Source organism: Recurvomyces mirabilis (assembly GCF_035927965.1).
Source record: "Recurvomyces mirabilis strain CCFEE 5264 chromosome Unknown scaffold_36, whole genome shotgun sequence".
In the NCBI taxonomy this organism is placed as follows: Eukaryota; Fungi; Ascomycota; class Dothideomycetes; order Mycosphaerellales; family Teratosphaeriaceae; genus Recurvomyces; species Recurvomyces mirabilis.
The window spans coordinates 142,966-163,417 of record NW_027041970.1 but is presented as its reverse complement, the minus strand read 5'-3'; the positions used below and the strand labels follow the sequence as shown (position 1 = coordinate 163,417).

Sequence of the window (20,452 nt, the reverse complement as noted above, 5' to 3'; positions counted from 1 at the left end):
GAGAAGAACAAGTACTGACCTACGTCACACGCAGATGGTCAAGGATGATACAAGAGGGATCTATCAAGCGATTGTGGATCGAAGAGTATGCCATGCTCTTCGTCCTGGTACCCTGCTTTCCGACTACTTCCTGAAAATCAGTCAACTGACCATATCCGCAGGCAAATCTCACAGCCTTCACTTGGTCTGCCAACGAGGTCGTCCAAAATGGCAGCAACTACATGTCGCTTGAACAAGCCCAAGCACTCACGCCCATCGAACGACAGCAAACCATCTATGGCAGCAAGCAGACTCTGATCATGGAAATGTTCACCTTGACTGTCATTTGGACGGTGAAAGGCTGCCTCTGCTTGATGTTCTGGCGACTGACGTCCAAACTGCATCGACTGAATTTGATCGTTAAGGTGCTAGCAGCGTACTGCGCCGTGGCTTATATCCTGATCGTGATATTGCTGTTGACGTGGTGGTGTCGACCAATCTGGGGTTGCTGGGACGTGCCTGTCGTTCATCATGAGTTGAGGTACCATTTAGACTCTCAGCAAGACAGAACTTCTTGTCAGCTAAGAGGCCCGCCGCTTGTGGCCCTCGGAGCCAGCGTGAGATTCTCTTGACAGCAATCTTGAACGTATTGACCTCGACTATTATTGCTCGGATGCTGTCTCTCAGTACCACTCTAAGCTTCCTAGATCGTGTATGTCCTTCCCGAAACTTGCGAGCTTGGCACTGAGTGACACGCATGCCGCGGCAACGCCGAGGACAGATATGGGGTCCATCAAGTAAAAAGACAGGGCATGTGAAATCTTTCAAGGTAAGCGAAGGAGAACTTGTATAAGTCTGACACCACGAGAACCCGTGGCGTGACGGCCCAGCGGTAGGGAGGAGCCCATGACCATCCGAATATCGTTCTTTGACGAAATCACTCATATATGGTAGCAGGCCCACATCGATCGCCCTCCCAGTCTCAAAACCGACCCGAGATTGCGTAAGATCAGTATTCATCTACTAGAAAAAGAAGACAAGACGAAGAAGGAAGGAACGGGGACGAATGCGAGTGAAGCCATGCCGGATTCGCACATGATGATGTCACCGTAAACAAATCGTCCCACATTCTGTCCACCCAGAAACTGTACAATCCAACTTCACACCACAACCCCAAACCTCACCAAACACCACCAAAATGCTCATCCCCCCAACCGGCGTGGTCCTTCCCGCCATCACCTCCCTCTCCGACTGCGCGACCTGGAGCAAAGTAGTCGAACCCTACATCCCGCAACTCTACGCCCTCCCCGGCAACATAGCCACCCACATCACCGACCCCTCCGCACTAAAGAACATCTACGCCTCGACAAACCCCGTAATCTCCGGCTTCGCCTTCTCCCTCTTCTGCTTCCCCATCTTCCTCGTCGTCTCGGAGATCAACAAAAACTACAGCCAAGTCGACCGGGTCTGGAGTATCCTGCCCACGATCTACCACATCCACTATGCCATCTGGGCACGAGCCAACGGCCTACCGACGGGGAAAGTGGACTCGGTGCTGACATTTAGTTTGATCTGGACGGCGCGACTGACGTACAATTACTGGCGGAAAGGCGGATATAACATCGGCAGTGAGGACTATAGATGGGAATTGATCAAAGGCAAGATCGGGCAACCATGGTTCTTCCTCCTTAACGTGGTCTTCATCGCGAGCATGCAGAGTGTACGCCCCCACCCCAACCCCAACCACCCCAACCCCAACCAACCATACTAATAATGAATGAGCAGGTCCTCCTCTTTGCCGTAACAACCCCAACCTACCTCCTCGTCCTCACCTCGCGCCTCAGCGCCCTGCAAACCCCACTCGAACAAGGCATTGCGACCTTCCTCGCCCGCTTCCTCCTCTGCCTCGTAGCCTTCGAATGGTTCGCCGACGGCCAACAATGGACCTACCACGAAGCCAAACACGCCTACCAAGAAACCGCAAAAGTCCACGAAGGCTGGACGCGCGCACAACTCGATCGCGGGTTCAACACAACGGGTTTGTTCAAATATAGTCGCCACCCGAACTTCGCGGCCGAGCAGACCATCTGGATCACATTGTATAGCTGGGCGGCGTGGGAGACGGGGGTCCCGTGGAACTGGACGGTGGGGGGTGTGATTTCGTATGTCCTTGTTTTCGCGGGGAGTACGCCGATCACGGAGTGGATTTCTAGTGGGAAGTATCCTGAGTACTCACTCTATCAGAAACGGGTGGGTGTGTTCTTGCCATGGCCTTTTGGGAAGGGGTGGACGGAAGAAGAGGCGGAGAGGGAGGGGCCAAAGCTCGTGGAGCGGAAGAAGCAGAGGGATGCGAAGAAGAAGCGGTAGGAGGTTCGTTTGGCAAGTAAGGCGTGTAGTTGGAATTAAAGACAGAAGAGACGTGCTTCGTCCAGCACGAAACGAAGGAGCGGTTCGCACCGAAGCACGAACAAGAAAAGACTGCTCAGGGTATTCATACGAGCGTCTCAACGTATTGAGGATCCAAAAGACAATCTTTTTTGACTATACTACATTTACCTATCTGTTCGTATCGTAGCACTGTGCTCCGCCTTCCTGCCTGTGGGTATCTTACGCCGATTGCCTGTATCCAGCATCAATACAAACTTCTCTCTCTCCGTGCATTCCTCACCACACAAATGCTCCCACCTATTCATTCGCCACATAGCCATAAGCGACACTCGTCAACAACGCCGCCACAGCCCACACGCTCGCCCACCCCGCCGCACCCACCGGCTCACTGCCGTCAACCGTAAGCAACACCCTCGTAAAGGTATTCGCCGCGCTACAAGCAACCAGCACCGCCGTCCTCTTCACCAACACCTCGGCGCGCTTGGAAAACCCGTCCGAATACCCCAGATTGAAAGCCAGCGTATCGATCAAAGTGGCCGTCTCAGGGTTGAAAGGCGCCTTTTCCGGATAAATCTCCGGATCCGTCAGACCCGGGTTCCCCTTCGAGCCAATGACGGGAGTGAAAAGAAATTGCACCGTCGCCCAGCCCAGCGGCAGGAAAGATCCGATCAGCATAGGCACGCTAGCATTATGCGCTCCATCCAGACTCCTCAAACCGTCGAAGTTGATGATCAAGTAGACTGGAAGCCAGGTGTAGAGACTACCGTAGATGACGACGGCGTATATACTGGCTCCTAGGAGACCGACAGCGACGCCTACCGAGCGGTCCTGAGCGACTTGCTGGTTGGGAGCAGAGCCAGGCGCATGGGCGCGGATCAAGGGGCGGAGGAGGGCAAATGGGATCCCGATGGTGGCGACGTCGATAGTGAGGGAGATGATGGCGGCGGAGTAGTCGATGCCGTAGAAGGTTGTTAAGAGGAAGTAGAAGGGGAGATTACTCAAGATGGCCAGTGCGGAGAGATCTCGCCCTATGTAATTGAATCCTGGTTAGCAAAAAATGGTCCGCATCACGTGGGCTGTGGAAGTGGTGTATCGAGACATACAATCATATCCCGCCGCCCAAGCCGTGCCCAACTCTACCAGCTTCCACCCCATCAACGCGGCAATCTGTCCTTGCTCCGTGACCTCACGACTCACAGCCGCGAGCTCATAGCCTGTGAAGTCGGCAATGAGAGTATTCAGAAACGCGCTCAAGGTCAAGCTGATGACGACGACCATGGGGAATCTGACCCATGATGGTAGTCGAGTGGCAGGCGGCAGGCGAGGTAGGGCTGGCGCGTCCATCGCGTTCGCGTCGGCGTTGATGCGGTCGAGGAGGGAGGAGGAGGAGGAGGCGAAGTCGCGGGTCTTGACGACGTCGTCGCTGAATTGTTCGTCCGGGCGCACGGCGAGGAAGGGCACGTGAGAGGCCATTGTAGCAGTCGATGGGTGATGAGACGGATGTAGTTTGTTTTGTTTGCGGCAGGAGCGCGGCGCGCAGAGCTCTGTTGCTCGGGTGAAGAAGACGTCAGTGGTCTGTGCCCGACGACCACGATTCGCCACTCCATCTTTCGGTTGACGTGAAGGAACGAGTCTTGGAATATATGGAGAATATATGGAAGCTTGTGCATGCCGTCAAATACACCACCAATGATCCCCATGCGTTGGAGACCACAGTAGCGCAATGGCTGAAGCAAATGTCAACGGCACGAAGTCACGAGATGTCAATTGGTTCGCTGTCCACCAAAGATTCGACATCGAGTGTGAAGTGAGCCTCACACACAGGATCCACAACTTCATCATATGAATTAACACGACAACAGTTCGTCCAGTCCCTCAGCAATCCACACTACATCCTGCACCTAGCAGCAAACAAGTATTTCGACGACGCAACATTCGTGGCGTACCTCAAATATCTAGAGTACTTTCGCCAGCCGGAATACATCAAGTATCTGCTGTAAATAATCATTCATTCCACGCACACTGTGTCATGTCCGACTGACCCACGCGGTAGATATCCCGGTCCAACACTCCGAGCCCTCGAGCTCCTCCAACAGGAGCAGTTCCGCAAGGATGCCCTCAATCCCGCCTTGATCGAGCAGGTGCTACAGGAAGGCATGGAGGCCGCTGCAACGGGCCCGCGGTGAAATTTATCGCCAGTACCTATCCATGCCGGAAGTCCACGTGCCCAGGCTATCATGGAGAACAGTAGAACAACACCTTTCAGCCTCACAGACTTGTGGCACGACATCACAGACGTGCCAGTGGGTGAGTGAGCTAGTCAAAAGCAACATCCGCATTACAGAAGCGACCTCGTGCAAATCGAACATCTTAGCGATCGTTCCTGCATGGAAAGGGCGCAGCTGCAAGGGGGACGCCCGTGACGAGGTCACAGAACGATCAATCGAACAGCGATGGGGGTTGCTCAAGACTCCCGCACCCTGTCACTGGTCGTAGCATCCCTTCTGCTTTCACGGCGGACTTCGAGAGCTTGGAAGATACAGTCGGTACTCGATGCTCTGAGAAGTACCATATCTCCGCCTGACACTGTGAAAGCAAAGGTAAAATTCAGGAAGATGGAGTCATGTGGGCACGATCTGCCAGAATATCCCGATCTGGTCCAAGACTCTGGTGGCAATCGAAATCCGTGATTGTGTCACTTTTCTGCCTGAACGCATTCGAATCCGGTCGAAGACATCTACAACAGCAGAGTTCTCCTATACCACAGGTCCAAGTTGGAGGAACAGGAGACGAACGCACAACTAGTATCATTTAATTCGTCGTAACAGAGCATAATATAAAAGTATCTACCAAGAACTCTACTTCTTCTCCCCACTCCCCAAACTCGAATCGGTCAAATACCGCCCAAACATCCTGGCCTCAACATCCTGGCTCGTACCCTCATCCTTCACCGCCCGTCGACGGAACATAGCCCTCTTCCCAAACTTATACGTCTCCACCCCAGCAAAGAAAAGCACACTCTCAATAAACACTATCGCCCACTCCCAGGTCAAACCCGTATGCTTGAAGACCTGGTCGTTGATGACGGGGATATAGAGGATAGGAAATAATGTGATGAAGCCCATGAGGACGGCGAAGAAGAGGAATTTGTTGCACCAGACGTCCGAGACCCATTGGAAGATTTTCTTGCTGTCGGGCCGCATGTGGAAGAAGGAGCGGCGGAGGTCGATGACTTCCCAGGCTAGGAAGACGGAGAACTGAGATTCGTGTTAGTGGATGTGTAGACGTAGTAGGGTGCGATGGTGTGGGATAATGCTCACCCAAGTCAGAGTAGCAAAACAAGTAGCTCTCGCCCGAAAGATGGTATCACAGCCGTCACCGATCGTCTCGTTGCACCTAAAACCAATCTGGTCATTTCCGAACCCATATAGCACCAGGACGAAAGCGCTGAGGCAGAGTGCCGCGATCCAGACACCATATGCGAACATGTCGACCAAGATCTCATAGGTAAAGATACCTTTCTTCAGGCTCTGAGGCGGCCGCTGCATGATATCCGGGGCGGCACGCTCGAACCCGAGACCCATGTCGGGAATATCAGAGGTGATCATGATGATCCACATGATCTCCACCGGTGAGATGGGGAACACGGAGATGTTCTCCCCATCCTTGAAGACGAGGCCGATGAGCAAGACCAGTGCTTGAGCGATGTTCTGAGCGAGGAGGTGGAGCACAAACTTCTGGATATTGTCGAATGTGCGGCGGCCTTCTTCGATGGCGGCGAGGATGGAGGCGAAGTTATCGTCGGTCAATATGATGTCGGAAGCATCTTTGGCTACGTCCGAGCCGGCTTGGCCCATTGCGATACCGACATCTGCACGCTTGAGCGACGGCGAATCATTGACGCCGTCTCCCGTCATCGCGCAGAACTTCTTCCTGCGATGCAGGGCCTCTATCATCCTTACTTTCGTGTTCGGTGCGCAGCGAGCAATGACCAGAGGCAGTACGGGCAGCTTGTCGATCTCGTCGTCGGAGAGCTTGTCGAATTGCGACGCAGTCATGACCATGCTGTCCGCGACGTCTTTGCTGTACTTGTCCATGTCGCTTGGGAGGATACCGACTTGTCCGGCGATAGCACGAGCTGTGCCCGGGTGATCGCCAGTGAGCATGTGTACCTCGATGCCAGCCTCGTGGCAGGACTTGACGGATGGTGCCGACTCTGGTCGTGGAGGATCATACAAGCCAATCAGTCCGCGGAAGGTGAGGTTGTTCTCAACGATAGAACGGTCGATCTCTGCGCCCTCTTCGTAAGGCTCGTTGTAGTCACGACTAGCCAAGGCGAGGACTCGCAGGCCAAGCTTGGCAAGACCTTCCATATTCTCCAGGATTTGGTCGCGGTAGCTGTCGGTCATTTCGATCGGGTCTGCGTCTTCCTTTGGGACGTAGTGGGTGCAGGAGGTGATAACACGCTCGACGGCGCCCTTGGTGAATGCATGAAGTTGGTCGCTGGTCAGGTCTCTGTAGATGACGCTCATCTTCTTAACATCAGAATCGAATGGGAACTCCTGTAGAAGCTTCCACTGTGGATGATCTCCAGCAACAGAAGCACGCCTATTCCAGCCGGAGAATCTCGTGGCGAAAACTTGGATGGCAATCTCAGTTGGATCACCGCGAGCGCTCCACTCGCCATTGTCCCCCTTGTGAACGTTCGCGAGGTTGGCCAGGGAGGCAACGCGAAGATAGTCCTGTAAAGGCTCATTGCCTTGCACAAGCTCGGAGTATTCGCTCCTCTTCTCCTGCTCTTGTCCAGTCATATTTCGTGGCTCTTCAACCTCGTAACTGATGTCGCCGGTCGTAGGATTGAACGGCTCATTCGTTACGCCGATGGTATACGTACCTTTCGCTGGAATCCAGGCTTTCTTTGCCACCATCTTGCCTTGGGTCAACGTCCCCGTCTTGTCGGAACAGATGTCTGTGACAGCACCAAGAGCCTCAAGTGATCGGAGGTTGCGGACGATGACGTGTCGCTCGACCATTCGTTTCGTGCCCGCAGCCATTGTGATGGTAAGGATGACAACCAAGCTGGCGGGTATCATGGAAAGACCGGTTGCGACGGCGTAAATGATGACTTCTTGCCTGTTGCGAAAATCGTTGGCGCCGAGGACGACGAGTGCGAATACAACAGCAACCAGGAATAGGAGGACTGCAAGTCTGCTCAGCTTCTTCTGTAGAGGTGTGCCAACGCTGACACCTAGGAAGGCGCCAACAAAGTCGGTCACGGTGAGAACGGCTGCTTGCACATATCGATGAGGCTGTGCTGTGCCATCTTCTCTTCGCTTGACCTGACGGACTTTGCTGTCCTTTTTGCGTAAAGCAGCGGCTATACTGCCGATCTCGGTGTACATGCCTGTCGCGAAGACAATGCCGGTAGCTCTGCCTTTGGTGACTGTAGAGGAGCTATAGGCAACGTTGAGACGGTCGCCAGGACCAGTATCGGCGTCGAAGACATCGTCAGCAGCCTTGCGCACAGGAAGTGATTCGCCAGTCAGCAGTGCCTCGTCAGTCTCGAAGTTGATGGCTTCGATGAGTCGGATGTCGGCTGGTATAGTGTCGCCAGTCTTCATCTCGACCAGATCTCCGGGAACAATCTCGATGGTTGGCACGGTGAGGTTCTGTTTGTCTCGGACTGCGCTTGCAGTCGGTGAGCTCAGGGATCGGAGAGAATCCATAGTCTTGGCTGCTTGGTACTCCTGGAGGGAGCCGACAGTGATGTTGACAATGATCACAGCAGCGACGACACCACCTTCGATCCAGGAGCGGATGCCAAAGGACACCGCCATGGCCAATATGAGGACCAGAGTCATGGCATTCGCGAACTGGCGGAGGAGAATTTTCGCGATGTTCACAACACCACCGTCTCCAAGATCATTGCTGCCATGTTCGTCCAGTCGTGATTTCGCTTCGCCGGAAGTGAGACCATCTTCAGCATCGGCTTGCAGCTCTTGTGAGACTTGCTGCCATGACAAAGCGTGAGCAGGTCGTGATAGTGGGTTGTTCGATTGTCCGGAGACGTGGTTGGTGGGAAGTTCTTTACCCTTCCCCATGTTGAGTGATAGATCGATGAAGCCGTGAGCTACGGAGTGAAAGCGTATCTGCCAAGTGCTTTGATAACATAAAGTGGTAGTAGCAATCGAATGTGCTGTGTAGAGCGAAGGATGTAGTGATAAGTAGCCAAGGGAAAGGTCTCACCTGAGGTATGCTGCCTTCATATATACTGAGTACTGTACTTCATAGTGGGGAGGTGGTTTTCCACCAAGAGGTCATACTCTTGGTGCCCAAGAGATATGCTTGGCCAAGCAAAGTATCTTCTTGTCACTGGAGGAAATCAGAGGGGTGCGAAGTTAGGGAAGTTGTCCTCCGGCCCGAGGCCAAGCATCTGACTCGGACGTATCGCGGGCCTATGATATACAAAGGTAAGCGAGCGGACCACAAGAGCGGCGCCAAGAGCGGAGCGGAACGGTGAGGTCGAGGATGCAGAGGCAGTGCACGAGTGTAATCGGAGAAGTAATGGAAGCCAAGGCCAGCTTCTTAGCCACCGCGCTAGAACATCAGTGCACTTCCAAAAGCGGAGGACCTGGGGAGGACACAAAGCTTGGCGGCTCGTGGCAATGACGAACTCTATCACTCTTGGCTCAACATACTCTCGGCATCCCTCTTCTGAACCATCGATGCGTACGTATCTTCCTCCACTCGTTGGCTAGGCATCGATTCAACAACCTGCTGGGGTTATGTTTGGCCAGACTTGCTGAAGATAAGAAGATAGACGAAGACGTGCTGCTTAGTAACTTTTGTGTTCTAGATGCGAGCATAACAGCGTCTTGATCGAAATACTTGTGATGCTTACGTCATGGCATCCTGTATCTCCATGCAAGCTCGGCCAAGGCGGATTGGAAGATGCATCAAGAACATCCAGCGATATGAACAGGTAGCCAGGCTGTACGACTCTACCCTTTCTCTGGCGGAGGATCTTGGTATGGGATTATAGATACCGACTCGCAATAAAGAACTTCAAGGTAGAGAAACGGAAATATAACACCCATGTCCAAGGTGACTGAACATCGCTGCTGCTTGTTATGACAAGCTTACGAGTACCTCGAGAGTAGGTACACAAGACTGGGCTACCTGTTCTGCGCCCAGTCCGATACCCACTGCACAGCTCGACTTTATCCCAGCAACATAGTCCATCAGAAGACCTACTACGACATCGGCAGCTTTCCCATCTGCTCAACGCCCCAAACCGCAGGCGCCATACCCTTCTCCTGCGCCTTAGCCCAGAACGAGCCAGCTTTGTCCAGATCGTCCGCATCAAGATCGACATAACCACGAGGGGCTTCTGGCCAACTACGAGGGAAGACGGCCAGAGCACGACCTGACAAAGAGATGTCAGCGAGTGGTTGCAAAAGCGATACTGTCTGGCACACGTACCGTGCACCTCCTTATCCGCCACGATCCGAAGTAATGTCGGACCAACATCCGCGAGCTCAGCAAAGCCAGTCCCGGATTCTTTGATCGCGATGCGGCTTTCGTCTGGAATGATGGCAGTATCGATATACCTGGAAGCATACCAATCAGCACGCGACCTGGGTGAGACAATCTGGGCCTCATCTCGAACTCACCAAGGCGCAATCAAGTTCACCCTCGCCCCGCTCATCCCCGCCGTCTGCCTCAGCGACCTCATCAATCCTCTGACCGCAAACTTGGAGCTCGTATACTGCGCCACGCCCGCCAGGTCAACATAACCCGCAATACTCGCCTGCAGCACCAAAACCTGATCTTCTTGCTTCTTACCCTGCGCTTGAGAGTACTGTTTGGTGAAATACCACATGGCCAGCTTAGCAGTGTATATGACACCGATAGTATTCACATACGTGACCTTAATATTGGGCTCCTTCGGCTCCTCGGCTTCCAGGTCGTTTTGTTCGGAGATATCATCCTGGCTCACGATTCCTGCGTTGGCGACGACAATATCGATCCTTCCTGTCGGCGAGACTTCCCTAGCCTTTTTGAAAGTGGCGGCCTGTTGAGCCCAGGAAGTGACATCGCAACGCACAAACGTCGTCTTCTCGGCCGAGAGCTCGTCGACGAGTTTCTTGCCTATGGATTCATTGATGTCTGCGATGACCACGTGTGCGGCGCCGGCGTCCAGAAGAGTGCGAACATAGACCAAGCCGATTCCACTGGCTCCACCAGTAATAATAGCCGTCTTGCCTTGGACGTTGCTCGTGTCAAAGTCGGTGTTGCAGTCCACTGGACCCTTTGATTTGTAGAATGCCATGTCGTATAAACTTATGTCCAAGTACTTGATTCCCGTTATTGTGGAAGTTCTCAGTATAGACTATAAATCACCTCCCAGCAGCTCAAGACATGAAGCTGCCTTTATCCCTTTTACCTTTGGTAGCTCGCCTGCTCGCCTGGCCGAGGTGTTCAGCAGCAGAGCTCGTAAAAGGCGGAGAACATACCGCATCCATCACCTCAGCAGTCGACGTGCGCCACCTCATGCTGCTTCAGTCCAAAACGCTCTCTCAGCTTTCCAGACGTCGACCTCAGTGCTTGCTCAAACAGGGAGGACCTCCAGCTCGTGAAAGTTGTAGACTGTGCCTGCGCCCTACGACACTGACCAATTCTCATTCCATTCGTCATCACAGCTGCGCGGCATTCGTAAGGATGAGGATAGAAAGGACATGTGTAAGCCATGAAACGTGGTGTACAACGGCACGAGACTTCCAACGTAATGACGGCGCTACTCGTGTCGTAAGGTATTGTGTAAGCATAGCGCTAAAAGTACGTTATTTGTACAGATATGGAAGGAACGACATAGAAGTGAATTGCCACAGGTAGTGGCCCGCGGATCCTCGCCGCTCGGCAGCTTCTCAGCACCGCCGGCATCCCATGGTCCAGACGCGAGGTCGCTAAAGCAAGTCATCATCGTCTTATGCTCTCAAAACTCAGTCGTGGAGTACAGACAGCAGCCCAGCTACCATACCACCTTCCCCACCACACACACCACCCTCCCTCACAACCCTACCACGAGAAAGCCTCCTCAAAGATATCCATCTCAGTCCTCTCACACCTCTCCCTAACCGCCCTCCTCACATCATCACTCAAACTGCCCGTCCCACAAACACTAACCGCCATCGCCCCGACCTGAGTGGCCTGCTCCTTTTCAATCAACGCCCCAACATCCGGCTTCCCAGGAAACATCTGCACGCTAGAACTCGGACTACGAATCTCCTTTGTGCTTCTGGGCCGGGTGACGAACAGTAAAATTTTGAGGATATCGCGACGTTTGTCCATGGAGAGGATGGACGTCATCCAGGGCCGGATCCACTCGAGATGTTCCGGGCTCTGGATGATCCAGACGAGGACGACTTTGCGTGTGGCGCAGGTGCCGTTGCTGTGGGCGGCTACGAGGTCGCGGACGTGAGGGACTTGGTGAGTGATACCCACGCCCGCAGCGAAGAGCATGACAGTACCGTAGGATTGGAAACTCTGATTTCCGTAGGGACCCTCAACGAGGGCGGTGGTGATGAATTTACCGCCGGCGGAGTTCTCGGCCTTGCGGTACATCTTGTCTGTGAAGCCTGTGCGGCGACGAATGATGAGGGACATGCTGCGGGCTTTGTTCGCAGCGAGGATGTCTTGGCGAGCCATCGGTAGGCCTTTCTCACCACCGAATTCTGGTTGTTCGTCGGACCAGGCCAGGGAGAAAGGGTGGCTGGTCCAGAGGCCCACAGATGGCATGTACATGTAGATGTGCTGGCCGGGCTGGAACTTCCATGGTTTGGCGATACGGAGTGTGACCTTGACCGCATCACCTGGAAGTGCTTCAACTTCGGCTTTGGTGACGCCTCTGCTGATGTTATTGCGGATCAGCCAGACAAATCGGACCACACGCTCGATGGCCCAACAGATGATGGCGCCTTGGAGAAGTGCCTGCTGTGGGAGCATGTTCAAGTGGATCCATACAGCGACCGTGGCAGTGATGGCGAGCAGGATATGTACGTGCAGGAAAGTCTCGTAGAAAGCGTGTCGTACGACCGAAGGTGATTGTAAGAGGATGGCCACGAAAGCACACGTGCCGATGGTTCCGCTCATGATCAGCTGGCTACTGCCCATGGCGACCTTGATCATGGCCCAGCCTTTGTGATCGCCCATCACGGCAATTTTGCCAGCCATCCAGAAGGCAGTATGTGCCACGGCCTCGAAGACAACAATTCGGCCGATCCACCTGTGGACGAGGTTGTACGTATCGAAGCTGATGTCCAGCAGCCAGATGAGAGGATTGTTGCGGCCAGCGAGTAGGAAGAGAGGAATCATATTCATGACAGCCAAAACACCAGTCCGATTGCGTGCATCATCGTAGAAGGTCTTGGTGTTGCTCCAGTCTATGCTGATGGCGCAGAGTGCGGCGTTCATGGCGAAGTAGCCAATCAAGAATAGTGATTGAAGACGGCCGGGAAGTGTGCCAACATTGAGAGCCGAAGAGAGCTTGAACTCGCGGTTGTGTCGTTTCCTGAACAATGGTGCCGTGATGAGGTGGCGCTTGAATTTGGCATAATTCTCGTCAGGTAGGCTGAAGTATTTTTGCCTGCCATCGCTCGTGGAACCCTGGTTGAGATTGGCTAGTCGCCGCACGTGATGTAGAAGGTAGCGAGTCCATCGGTATATCAGCAGGCCGCCAATGATTGCCGCCCATGTCCACGCCGTATATTTGCAGATCTGAATGTTCTCTAAATCGGCCGCCGTTGGCCCTTCGTTCGCACCGGCGTGTCCTCCTGAAGTCTGTGCGAGTGTGTACGGTAGTGCGGCTGCAAGCAGCGCGAGTGTGGTGGCCATTGAAGGAATCGTGAGGTGCTAATGGGACTGACGTTGCTCTGTTTGGTGGCTGAGTGACGGTGACGGCGAGTAGTCTACGTCGCGCTGTGAGTAACGAATGTGGTTGCTGCCGGCAGCAAAAGCAGTCGAGAGACGTCGACCAGCGTGATCGTGCTTCAGTCAATGAAGCGTTGTGGCTTGTGGGGTGGGAGATGTCTTTGTCCGTCGTACGTCTCTGTGGAACAAAGAGAAGACGTGAAGAGAGGATCGTGTGCGTGGACGACACGGTCTAGACGCCGTTGATAGTGAGCGACGGGGGTGAAAGATCTCGACGTTTCGCACAAGCGAGGGACTCCTGTGGCGGAGAGCAGTGTCAAGGAATGGGGGTGACGGAACAATCAGACGTCAGTGATCCCAGTCACTGATGCTGTTTGCGACAGATTACGGAGGAGGTCGTGGCTTCGATCTTGGGAGTGTATGTGTGCGGTGGAGACCGGGACAGGAGGTCCAAGACAATCTATCTCGCTCGTGTCTTGGGAGGTGAAGATCTCTATCTCTCCCTCTTCGTGATGCTGGAGCTTCGAATCCAACTCCGGCGCGTACAGGATAGTGTAGGTGCTGTGGCTGACTGCCGCTTGATCTCACGCAAGTCCAGACCTGCTGTCCGATGCGTTTGGTGATCAACTGCCTGCCCCCGTCCTGCTCCAATCCTCCTCTTGCTCGAGTTGCGTAACAGAACGACGCGCGCTAATCATTGCTGAAACGCGCCGTTATTAAAGTGGAGTCATGGCGATCTTCAGGTGTTGATTGGATGGCTTGACTTCGCCATCTCCTGCGTGTTTCTCTCCACGATAACATCAACCCGAGTGTCAAACACATGTCACAAACACAACATTGACTGGCGCAGGCAAGAATCGTCGCTCTTCGGGCTCAAGCACTGCCTTGTACAGAGTTCAGGTATGATGCTGCTGCAAGTGAACTTCAGATAACATCCTCAGGACGACCTTGTGAGCACAAACATCGCTGGATATGCTTGGCAGTCGCTGATACCGACATCAATATTCCGAGCCCGCAGTGCGAGATGTGCAGAGACGGTGCATGCTTTTAACACGCCGTACTACACTCTGCATTGGCGTTCGGTCCTCAGTGCGGAGTCCAACTCCTTCTGCTTATCTGCCTCTCCAGCATGACATGCCATGGCCTTTATGAACGAGCCGGAACGCTACTGTCTCTAATCCAATTTGACTTCCACGTTGCCAATTTAAATGTCACCATACAGCTGGCCAGATGGTGTGGCCAGTCAGCATGAGATGGCGATGTGGCTCGCCCGCTCAAGACTCGAACATTGAACGAAACAATGACACAGAGACGACAGCATATACATCCTACTGTACAGGCTGAACGCCATTCTCCGGCTGCCCATCAGCATGTCCATTCGTCTCCGACCTCCTCGAAGTAGGTGTAATAGTAAAGTTCCACCTCGGATAATGTATCCTCAGCTCCTTTGCATCCTGTTTACTCTTGGTACTGATTACAGCCTCACTACTCGTCAACTTGATCAACTTCCCAGTATCCTTGCGGTTATATCCAGTATCATTAGGATACATATCCACCTCTTCACCATCCTTCAATCCACTAGGATCAGCCTCGACCTTGGGACTCGTGTCCACGAAGCCAGCGGCCAAGATCTGCTTCACGGCATCTTTGCCCTCAAGCTCAGTAGGCTTCGGCGCAACCTCCTTCGCCTTCTCAATAGCAGCACTGTATCGATCCCGCCACGCATGAAACTTAGGGTACTTCTGCTTGCCAAAAAAGTCATCCGGAAACGCACCAGGAAGCTGAAACAACCAGTCGAAGATCCAACACGAATGAATATCCGCCAGCTTCGGCTCATTCGATCCCAAAATCCAGTGCCGACCATCCCCGAGCACCTTCTCCAAAAAATCGAAGCACGCGCGCATCTCAGCCAACGCAGCCGGGCGTAGAGCTTCTTGTGCCTCAGCACTCCACGATCGACCCCACAGTTCCTCCCTATCCTTCTGGAACGCCGGATCCTTCATCAAATCCAGACTCGTCGGAATAACAGCAGCGGCAGGCTTGAAAACCACCACATCTGTCCACTTCTCCAACAACTTCTCCAGCGCAAACTCCGTCCCCCCACTAGCCGAAAGCGCCTTATACCCACCTTCGGAGCCCGGGTACAGCTCTTCGAGCTTCTCAATGCATAGGAGACTGTCGCAGTAGATGTCGCGGCCGAGGGAGATGACGGGGACGCGGCGGTAGTTCACCCCTAGAGCTTCGAGGTCCGGGCGGGGGAGGACGATGGGTTGTTCGCAGCGGGCGTAGGGGATGCCGCGGAGGGCGAGGTAGGAGACGACTTTGTTGGACCAGGGGGAGAAGGACCAGAGGAAGAGGACGGGTTGTTCTTTGTGAGGCATGTTGATGATGTTGTGGTATACGGGATGATTGCTCTTGACAGTAGGATGGAGTAGTACGTACGAGAGTAGGAAAAGGTTGGTTACTTACTACTTCACCTTTGGCGTTACTCTACTATCTTGTCGCACCTATGATGCTGTTGCTTATTTCCGATGCCATCGTCGCAACGGCCTCTGTGTGATCGACGGTGTGAAGTTGTTTTTGAGGTTCGTAACCCCACCTTCGACCACACCGGAGCTATGGAGGCAAGTCTAGATCAGTTTCGCTATGTAGCTGTTTAGACTTCGATTGGCACCAAGTCAATTGGCTCTGTTCACCCAGTCCATTCTTTCTAGACTACTGCAAACTAGGCAGGGCTGGAGTCCATGCTATGCTTTGAGAAATTCGAATTCTGGCATCTTCTCTTCAATACCTGCTCCCTGCTTAACCAAAAATTTCCCCCTTTGCTATATCATGTAGCAGTATTGGCGCATTACGACCGCCACCAGATCAGACTCGAGATCTGCAACAAGCAGTATATCCTCCCTGCAGATGGCAGGTCTATCTTACCACGCATACCATCGTGACCAAGCACTGTATTGCTCTATATGAGCAGCGACTTCTGCTTCAGCCAAGCGTCAATCATCACTGGCGCCAAGAACTGCATGAGCGCTGTGCGGCATTGGGCTGCTTGCGCGCTGAGTAACCTGTTCTTGACCATACCCAGCTCACTCGAATGAATGTTCCTTGTATTTTGAGTCCACTTCCCTGTCACGAGAAAATCTGAGAAGCAGCTGTCCAAGGCGCTGAATTTCGACATCGCTGACGACGTATGTGGCGACGAAGACGACGAGTCGGCTGACTTGAATACGCAGCATGTACTTTGGAGGACCATCGAAATCCTGATGAGAGCCGCCGCGAGATTGAGACCGGGAGTATTATCATACCATTGTCATATAGGCAAGACATGCAAAGAGGCAACTTAGACCTGTCGGCAGCGTGTTAATCATCCCACAGCCCGTAGATGTGGATGACGCACAATAATGAGTGCTAAACACAGGCATTCACTGTCCTTGTTGACGGGCGCACGCGAAGCTATCGAGCAGATCGTTAGTCACTCTCGTCAATCGGCACAAATTGCTGCATGAACTCTCGTTGATGACCTCCGAATTACTCAGCACTCCGGTGGAGGACCGTACTCGCTCGGGTCTTGGCGTTGGCGAGGACCCGAAGATTCCGACGTCTGGACGCCGACTGCATCCGCACTTTCTATGGAGTATCAAAACTCTCTCGGCCTCGCATTCGTCTGATACGATACGCCGATGTACAGTCTATGTAATGCTGGGGCCAATCTGTGCATGGAAAGACACATAATTACCCCTCTCGCAACAGCGCCACCCAGTGCTTGGTCACTTAGCCGGCCTATGGAAGCTCCCTGTGCATGCAAGCCGTGTCGCTCGACACATATCCTGTTGTGGATGAGTAAGCTCTTGCAGGCCGGCCTTATTGTTTGTGGCGAGGTGGTGCGACCATGTTGCTCGAATAGTCCAGCTGAGCGGACTAGGTCCCAAGAGTGTCTGCTATGTACGATGGCCTGAGCGGGTATTTGTATAGCTTTCAGTCCCTCCTCAATACAACATCTCCCATCATTCGACTCGCTAATTTCGCACAACATACCACCTCACATAGCCCAATACTGATCCAGACAAGGCCACAACATGTCTTCCGGAAGGCGTCTTCTTACCATCATCGGAGCCACTGGCAACCAAGGCGGCAGCATCCTTGATGTCTTCTTCTCCCAGCCGACGCTTCAGGAGAAGTACGCTCTCCGTGGCGTCACACGTGATCCCAACAGCAAGAAGTCACAAAGTCTGAAGGACAAGGGAGTCGACATGGTCAAAGCTGAGCTAGACGACCTCGAAGCCCTCAAATCAGCTTTTGCTGGAGCATACGGAGTCTTTGGTGTCACAGACTTCTGGTCTCACCTATCCAAGGAGCGTGAAATCCAGCAAGGCAAGAACATCTTCGAAGCATGCAAGACCGCTGGTGTGAAGCACTTCGTATTCTCCGATCTGGCGAATGCTGAAAAGCTATCCAATGGCAAGCTGAGGCACGTTGACCACTTTGACGGCAAGTCAGATGTCGGCGACTATGCCGATGCCAACAAAGGCGATATGATCGTGTCTCACTTCATGCCGGCCATGTTCATTGACTTTGTCAAGACAAGCGTCAACGATGTCAATGGCACCCCTACTATCAGCATGCCTTTCCCGTCCGATGCAATTCCATGGCCACTCATCGCCCCACGTCGTGATGGTGGGAAGTACGTTGTAAGTTGACCACTTCACTTACGAAACCATGACCTAAGCAAGGAGTACTGACATTCGGGACAGTGGGGTCTCTTCGAGGGTGCCGAGAAGGCCGACGGCGCTCACGTCCACGCTGTCAGCTTCTGGACGACACCGAAAGGAGTTGCTGCAGCGTTCAGCAAGGCAGCTGGGAAGATCGTCAAGTTTCAGACGATACCCGGAGACGTCTTCGCAGGTTTTCTGCCTGAGAATGTGAAACAAGAGCTTCTCGAGACCATGTATTTGGTTGGTGACTATAGCTACTATGGGCCGGGTTCCGAGAAGAAGCAAGCTGAGAGTGAGAAGTGGTTGCTTCCTGGAACTTCGACCATCAGCGTCGAAGAGTGGGCAAAGGAGAATGGCCCTTGGAACATCTGAATCGTGAATATAGGTGTGCCATAGTGACTTGGGATGCTCAACAATTCATGGTATTTGTGATCGCGATCCAATTCATGATATCTCGCTCAACACCTTCATCCGAACGCCCTTCGATTCTGCTCGTGCCTCAGCAAGGAAATAGTCTGCCACGGTCGTGATGTCTCGCTCCTTCACAACATCGAATAGCTCAAGGTTGAAGCGTGAGAACACGCTGGCGATAGTCATGTAGAGTTCAGCATATGCCAAGCTATTAGAATCAAATCAGCACAAAAAGTGACGGACTTTTGGCAGGAAAGAGCTCATCAAGACTTACTTGATACCTTGACACATCCTAGCGCCCTTACCAAAAGCGACCAGGTATTTGTCAAGTCGATTGTGGGTGGACCAAGTCCCGTTGTGCTCTTTGGTCACCCATCTCTCCGGCTTGAAGACATCTGGTTCGGGGAAGATGTTCTCGTCACGCATGACATCGTACGGGGAGAGACTAACTTGTGTCTTCGACCGGTCAGCAGCATTCAGGGAAGATTCAAAATTTAAGCTCACCATAGCGGGTATAGTCCATCCTAGGTAACGTAGACTTTCGTGTGGTTTCACAGGCAAGCGCGACGTGGCAATATTGGCAATGCGTAGCGACTCCTTGACAATGCCTGTCAACCATGGTAGACGCTCAAGCTCCAACCAGGTGAGATCCTGCGCACAGCGACGGTATTGCTCCTCGGCCTCTGCCAGCTCCGTATGAAGTCTGCTCAGCTCGTCTGTGTTAGTGAGTAATTCATAGATCACTCGAGTTAGGATTCTTGCGCTCGTCTCGGATCCAGCTATCATAACATTTTGGCCCTCGTCGTAAAGTCGTGCCAGATCTCGCTCGTTGGCCGTTGAAGGATGAGTCCAGATATACTCAAAGAGAGCCTTGGGAGTGTTATCCTTCTCGTTCGTCGGCTCGATGCTCGATCCATCCTCCGATATCATTCGCTGTTGATGTAAGAAAGCCTTGGCCTTCTTGAGGACTGTCATTTTGAGATCGATCAGACATGCTATGTCAGGCGCCATAGACCGCCATAAACAGCTCGGTATCAAGTCAATGGCATCAGCCAGCCACGTGTACTGCTTCACCAGCGGTACATTCGTGCTTATCTGGTGCACACCCTTCTTCCACCGCAGAGCCTTGCCTGTAAGATCATTCTGCATGCCAAGTTCTTCATGTAGTACGTGGCACCCAGCGATGTCGGTTGTAAGTGCTAGAAATACAAGGTTGACGTCGACTACCTCGCCGGTGCGCCTGGCGCGTTGCAATTCTGTCAAGAGCTTCTCAATCTTACTTCGGATCATTGGTGTAGCCTGATCGACCGTCCTCTTCCCGAACAGTAGCATGTTCGGGGCACGACGCTTACGATGAAGGTCGGATTCCTCTGTTGCGAATGTGCTGACTTTTTGCCCACCCAACCGTGCCACACTGCGAGACTTGTCGCGCTTGCCGGTATAGACCGTGTCATATTGGCTTGAATCTCGAATGTGAAGTTCTTCGGGCGTGATCCGCACTATCGGCCCATACCGATCGTGCATTCGATCGACTACTTTCCAAAACTGGCCGCCATGGCCATGAAGGACTTCGTAGTAGAATTCGTACCATTTGGTAGCTGCAGCCAGCTTCGGGCCTGGGAACCTAGCCAGAGGATGCCATACTAGTCGGTACGTGATCGACAGAACCAGATACCCAGCCAGGCCGATGACTACGAGGATCATGCTGACCGAGACCGCCATATTGGAAGGTTGCTGCGAACCGCTGCTGGCTGGCGGAAGGGCATCTCTGCAAAGGTCGAGCGAGGACCAGTTCATATATGGAACCGTCAGATCGCTGGGAAGGTCTCCATTATCGACCACTATCCTCGATTGGAGATGCGCAGTAAGCCTGCCCAGTGATGTTAGGCTCACTCAGGCGCGATGTGCCGCCCATTTTTGCTGGGCATGTCTCAGCTTCCATGATGCTTGTCAGCGCCTTACCCCCTGTTGTGTTTTAGGCTGCTGCAAAAGCACCCGGTCCACAAGGTCGAGCCCGGAGGAAGTTGTATCAT

At 53.2% G+C, this 20,452-nt stretch overlaps 9 protein-coding genes across 9 annotated transcripts; 3 read left to right on the top strand and 6 right to left on the bottom strand.

Annotated features, from left to right (window-relative positions):
- Positions 1–1,177: 1,177 nt before the first annotated feature.
- LTS14_010059 (uncharacterized protein) lies at positions 1,178–2,346 on the top strand (the record flags this gene model as incomplete). The annotated part of the gene is made up of 2 exons (XM_064842736.1): positions 1,178–1,699; positions 1,765–2,346. The coding sequence occupies 2 exons, from the start codon at positions 1,178–1,180 to the stop codon at positions 2,344–2,346; spliced, it is 1,104 nt and encodes a 367-aa protein (XP_064689733.1).
- Positions 2,347–2,664: 318 nt separating this feature from the next.
- On the bottom strand, positions 2,665–3,840 carry LTS14_010058 (uncharacterized protein; the record flags this gene model as incomplete). Its single annotated transcript, XM_064842735.1, has 2 exons — positions 2,665–3,395; positions 3,471–3,840. The coding sequence occupies 2 exons, from the start codon at positions 3,838–3,840 to the stop codon at positions 2,665–2,667; spliced, it is 1,101 nt and encodes a 366-aa protein (XP_064689732.1).
- A 250-nt stretch (positions 3,841–4,090) lies between these two features.
- On the top strand, positions 4,091–4,553 carry soh1 (Mediator of RNA polymerase II transcription subunit 31; the record flags this gene model as incomplete). The annotated part of the gene is made up of 3 exons (XM_064842734.1): positions 4,091–4,174; positions 4,230–4,363; positions 4,421–4,553. The coding sequence occupies 3 exons, from the start codon at positions 4,091–4,093 to the stop codon at positions 4,551–4,553; spliced, it is 351 nt and encodes a 116-aa protein (XP_064689731.1).
- Positions 4,554–5,225: 672 nt separating this feature from the next.
- Positions 5,226–8,468, bottom strand: ENA2 (P-type ATPase; the record flags this gene model as incomplete). Its single annotated transcript, XM_064842733.1, has 2 exons — positions 5,226–5,624; positions 5,688–8,468. 2 exons carry the CDS (start codon positions 8,466–8,468, stop codon positions 5,226–5,228), a joined length of 3,180 nt encoding a protein of 1,059 aa, XP_064689730.1.
- A 1,152-nt stretch (positions 8,469–9,620) lies between these two features.
- LTS14_010055 (uncharacterized protein) lies at positions 9,621–10,699 on the bottom strand (the record flags this gene model as incomplete). The annotated part of the gene is made up of 3 exons (XM_064842732.1): positions 9,621–9,793; positions 9,850–9,977; positions 10,041–10,699. 3 exons carry the CDS (start codon positions 10,697–10,699, stop codon positions 9,621–9,623), a joined length of 960 nt encoding a protein of 319 aa, XP_064689729.1.
- A 746-nt stretch (positions 10,700–11,445) lies between these two features.
- LTS14_010054 (uncharacterized protein) lies at positions 11,446–13,260 on the bottom strand (the record flags this gene model as incomplete). The annotated part of the gene is made up of 1 exon (XM_064842731.1): positions 11,446–13,260. One exon carries the CDS (start codon positions 13,258–13,260, stop codon positions 11,446–11,448), a length of 1,815 nt encoding a protein of 604 aa, XP_064689728.1.
- Positions 13,261–14,624: 1,364 nt separating this feature from the next.
- On the bottom strand, positions 14,625–15,677 carry LTS14_010053 (uncharacterized protein; the record flags this gene model as incomplete). Its single annotated transcript, XM_064842730.1, has 1 exon — positions 14,625–15,677. One exon carries the CDS (start codon positions 15,675–15,677, stop codon positions 14,625–14,627), a length of 1,053 nt encoding a protein of 350 aa, XP_064689727.1.
- A 1,695-nt stretch (positions 15,678–17,372) lies between these two features.
- On the top strand, positions 17,373–18,380 carry LTS14_010052 (uncharacterized protein; the record flags this gene model as incomplete). The annotated part of the gene is made up of 2 exons (XM_064842729.1): positions 17,373–17,984; positions 18,048–18,380. The coding sequence occupies 2 exons, from the start codon at positions 17,373–17,375 to the stop codon at positions 18,378–18,380; spliced, it is 945 nt and encodes a 314-aa protein (XP_064689726.1).
- Positions 18,381–18,452: 72 nt separating this feature from the next.
- On the bottom strand, positions 18,453–20,141 carry LTS14_010051 (uncharacterized protein; the record flags this gene model as incomplete). The annotated part of the gene is made up of 2 exons (XM_064842728.1): positions 18,453–18,627; positions 18,694–20,141. The coding sequence occupies 2 exons, from the start codon at positions 20,139–20,141 to the stop codon at positions 18,453–18,455; spliced, it is 1,623 nt and encodes a 540-aa protein (XP_064689725.1).
- Between the last annotated feature and the right edge of the window lie 311 nt (positions 20,142–20,452).